At 49.3% G+C, this 3,387-nt stretch overlaps 1 protein-coding gene across 1 annotated transcript in view; it reads left to right on the forward strand.

The window, feature by feature from the left end:
* The window catches only part of LOC128108862 (proton channel OTOP1), a 29,277-nt gene extending 26,359 nt beyond the window's left edge, over window positions 1–2,918 (forward strand). The window contains exon 6 of the mRNA XM_052735886.1: window positions 2,129–2,918. Within this exon, the coding sequence (XP_052591846.1) occupies window positions 2,129–2,299 (171 nt within the window). The 3' untranslated portion in view covers window positions 2,300–2,918. The remainder of the gene's footprint in view (window positions 1–2,128) is intronic.
* The last annotated feature ends 469 nt before the right edge of the window (window positions 2,919–3,387 follow it).

Consider the following 3,387-nt stretch of genomic DNA (forward strand, 5'->3'; position numbering starts at 1 on the left):
GCGCGCGCGCGCGCGCGCGCAAGGACGTGGAGGCCAGGAGTTGATGTTGAGATGTCTTCCTCAATCGATTCTCTACCCTGTTTTTGTGAGCCAGCATCCCTCACTGAATCCTGTGCTTTTCATTGGTTAGACTAGCTGGCCAATGAGTCCCAGGGAACCCCCTGTCTCCTCCGCAGCCCCTCAGCTCTGAGTTACAGACACATGCCTCCCAGCCAGGCTTTCTATGTGGTCCTCATGCTTGTCCAGCCCAGCACTTTCCCATTGACCGTCTCCCTAGTCCCAAGTATTCAAATCAATATTGTCCTCACCTTTCCCCAACAAGGACCAAGGGCTATGATGAAAATGAGTGGAGATTGACTGCTGGGATAGAGTGGGGAGGCTACTGCAATAGCCCTGGCAGAGGGATGGCCTGGGTGGGTGGAGGTGGAGATTCACAGAGGACTGGGGGCATCTCACGTGGATAGGGTGGTGGAGGGATGTGGAAGATTTGGAGGGAAAACACATGGCCCTGGGATCTTGGAGCAAGCATCTGGGAGGAAGATGCTGTTGATAAGGGGGAAATGGGCAAGGCAGGGCGAGTTGAGATGTGCTCTGAGCACTCAAGTGACCAGTGGAAAACAGGTGCTGGAGTCCCAGAGTGGCTCAGATGGGGGCTTTGGGTGGAAGCCATAGGCCTCCAGCTGGTGTTTCTGACCAAGGTTGAGGTGACAGTCCTAGGGGTCATATGCAGGGAGAAAGGACGGGAACTCAGGAAGAGTCCGCACAAATGAGGAGCTAGAAGAGGGGACTGTCAGTGGGAAAAGGTCTGAGAAGGAAGGGGGAAGCCCCAGAAGCCAGAGGAAAAAAGTGGGGCAGGATATACTCCAGAGAGAGTTCTGCGTGGAGATGAAAAAGAAGACAGTATGTATTAGTCACTTGCTGCGGTGTAGGAAATAACCCCAAACATAGCAACTTAAAACCACAGGTATTTATTTATCATGTAGCGTCTTCAGATGTTGAACCCAGAGCCACCAGGTGTCTGTTCATGATCCTAGCCTGGCTGTAGGCTGTTGGCTGCAAGACTTCTCTTTGGGGATTTGGATTCAGCCCCTTTGTGGGTTGCTGGATAGAAGACAGGAGTTCCTTGCAGCTGCTGGCCTGGAATCACCCTTTGTCCTTTGCTAGGAGGGTGCCTGCCCTAGCCCGGGAGCCAGAGAGATAGATAATATGCAGTAAGTAAGAAAGGGGCCCCGGAGCTATAGAGGCGGCCCTGGCAACCTAGAGCGTGGTCAGTGGGGAGGAAGAGGAGAAGAGGCTGAGAAGGATGTGGGGACATGAGAGACAAGAGCAGCAGTTTATTATTTTAAGTTTTGTTGGCTTTCTTTGATTTTTTTTCACTCTCATCAGCGCCCTCTAGAGAGAGTTAAGTTACAGATCAGAAAGCCGAGTGGGTGTGTAAGGACTGCTAGAATGGAGAGAAACGGATGAGTTTGTGTCTGAAGGCAAGACGAGGGATGAAGAGCATTCAGTAAAGGCTCGTAGATTTGCTGGTTTCCATGGAGGTGAGGAGTGCTGTAGAGTCCCCCTGGCCTTTGTCACTCACTGCTGTGTGAGTCTGGGCCAGCATCCATAGTGCCTGGGATTTGCGTGGGGACCCCAGGTATCTCGGAAGCTTCTAACCACAGAGTCAGCCTTTGTGCACTGTGGCACAATGCTAGCAATAAACAGATCTGGGCTCACACTTCTGGAGGTTTCAGGTTCCATGGTTGGCTGGTTCCGTTGCTTTCAGGCCTGTGACAGAATATCACGGTGGAAGTGTAGAGGAGAGAGCGGCTTACCTCCCAGCAGCAGCAGAGTAAAGAGAGGGCAGGCAGGTCTGGAGACAAGACATGTCTGTTCGAGCGAGCCCCAGTGACCTCCCTACTTCTGTTTCTCACCCTGTGGTGGTCCATTCAGCTATGACTCTATCCTGGATTAGCCCCCACCGATGAAGTTAGTCCCCATGTGATCTAGTTAACTTCTGGTAGCCTGTCCGCTAGGGACACATGTACCTCGGGGGTATTGCCAGTGAACCTGTAGCGGAAGCTGGCTGGCATCCTTCGGCAGGATTTGGTGAAATGGTGACGGAAGGCTGCCCCTTCTCTTTCAGCTTTGGATCCCCCCCGCCTTTGGCTGCCGCCCTGAGTATGACAACGGTTTGGAGGAAATCGTCTTTGGCTTTGAACCCTGGATTATTGTGGTCAACCTGGCCATGCCCTTCTCCATTTTCTACCGGATGCACGCAGCTGCTGCTCTCTTTGAGGTCTATTGTAAGATCTAGCTCGAGTCCCCATGAAAGGAGAAGGGACACAGGAACAAGGGGGCTCTGCAGCCACCTGGGAAGGGCCGGGCTGAGCAAACACGGTCTGACAAAAGCCAGAAGGATGCCTTTTGTCTGCTTGACCGTGTCTGGAGGTGCCCTGGCCCCGGGCGAGAGTGAACAGTTAAATCAACTGAACAAGGTGGTTGGAGCCTGCCCCTGGTCAGCCAGTTCCAGGCAGATCCCAAATGATTTGAGCTCCTTTTGGCGGAGACCCTGTGTTTCAGAAGAAGGTGGTCCAAGTTTGAGGAAAAAATATGATGGGGTTTTTCATAACATGCATTTCCTGTCTGTAATTTATGTGACTATATACAACATTTTCCTGGCCATCTGTGTAGCAATCAATTTACATTTTTTTTTCCTTCTCAGGGCTACTGAGTTTAGAAGCAAATGCATTCTAGTTTATAGTTTAATTTTTGAGCTGGCTTAATTTGGGGCAAAATTACTTTTAATCAACTGCATGGGGATGTGTATCTAGGTTAGTGCAAATGCACAGCATTACCTAAAAATTTGGTTCGTTTTTATTTGTGATCATTTTGAAAGTATCAAAAAATAAACATTGCTGTTCTCTTTTTTGCTACACCTATCTCCAGTTTATTATGTAGAAAATCCGCACTCTTCGGAAAAGGAGACAGGAAAAATTACCCACGTTGCATTGTTAGCAGTTGCTTTGGACATCGTGACGTATCTCTCGGCTGTGATGGCGTGCAGAATTATTTTTACTTTGGTACCCACTAGTGATAACCTGGCATTTCTAATTTTATCTTCATGCTTTCCTACTTGACAATGCGATGACACCTTTTCCTACACTGTCATGAACTCCTTACAATCACCACTTTACTGCCGTCAGAGAGTTTATCAAATGAATGTACTATTAGCTTCCTTTGCCTCTGTTGGTTTGAGAGTGCTCACAATTTTGCTTCCCTAAGTGGCCCTGCCCCCCCCAAAAAAAAAATCAACCCTGTTTGTAGAACATTGCTTTTATTTAAAATTGCTTTTTAAAGAGAGTTGGTTGGCCTTCCATGTACACTGGTCCCACGTCTGCATTC

The sequence above is a fragment of the Peromyscus californicus genome, unplaced genomic scaffold (genome assembly GCF_007827085.1).
Source record: "Peromyscus californicus insignis strain IS unplaced genomic scaffold, ASM782708v3 Scaffold_13__1_contigs__length_99412109, whole genome shotgun sequence".
NCBI lineage: Eukaryota > Metazoa > Chordata > Mammalia > Rodentia > Cricetidae > Peromyscus > Peromyscus californicus.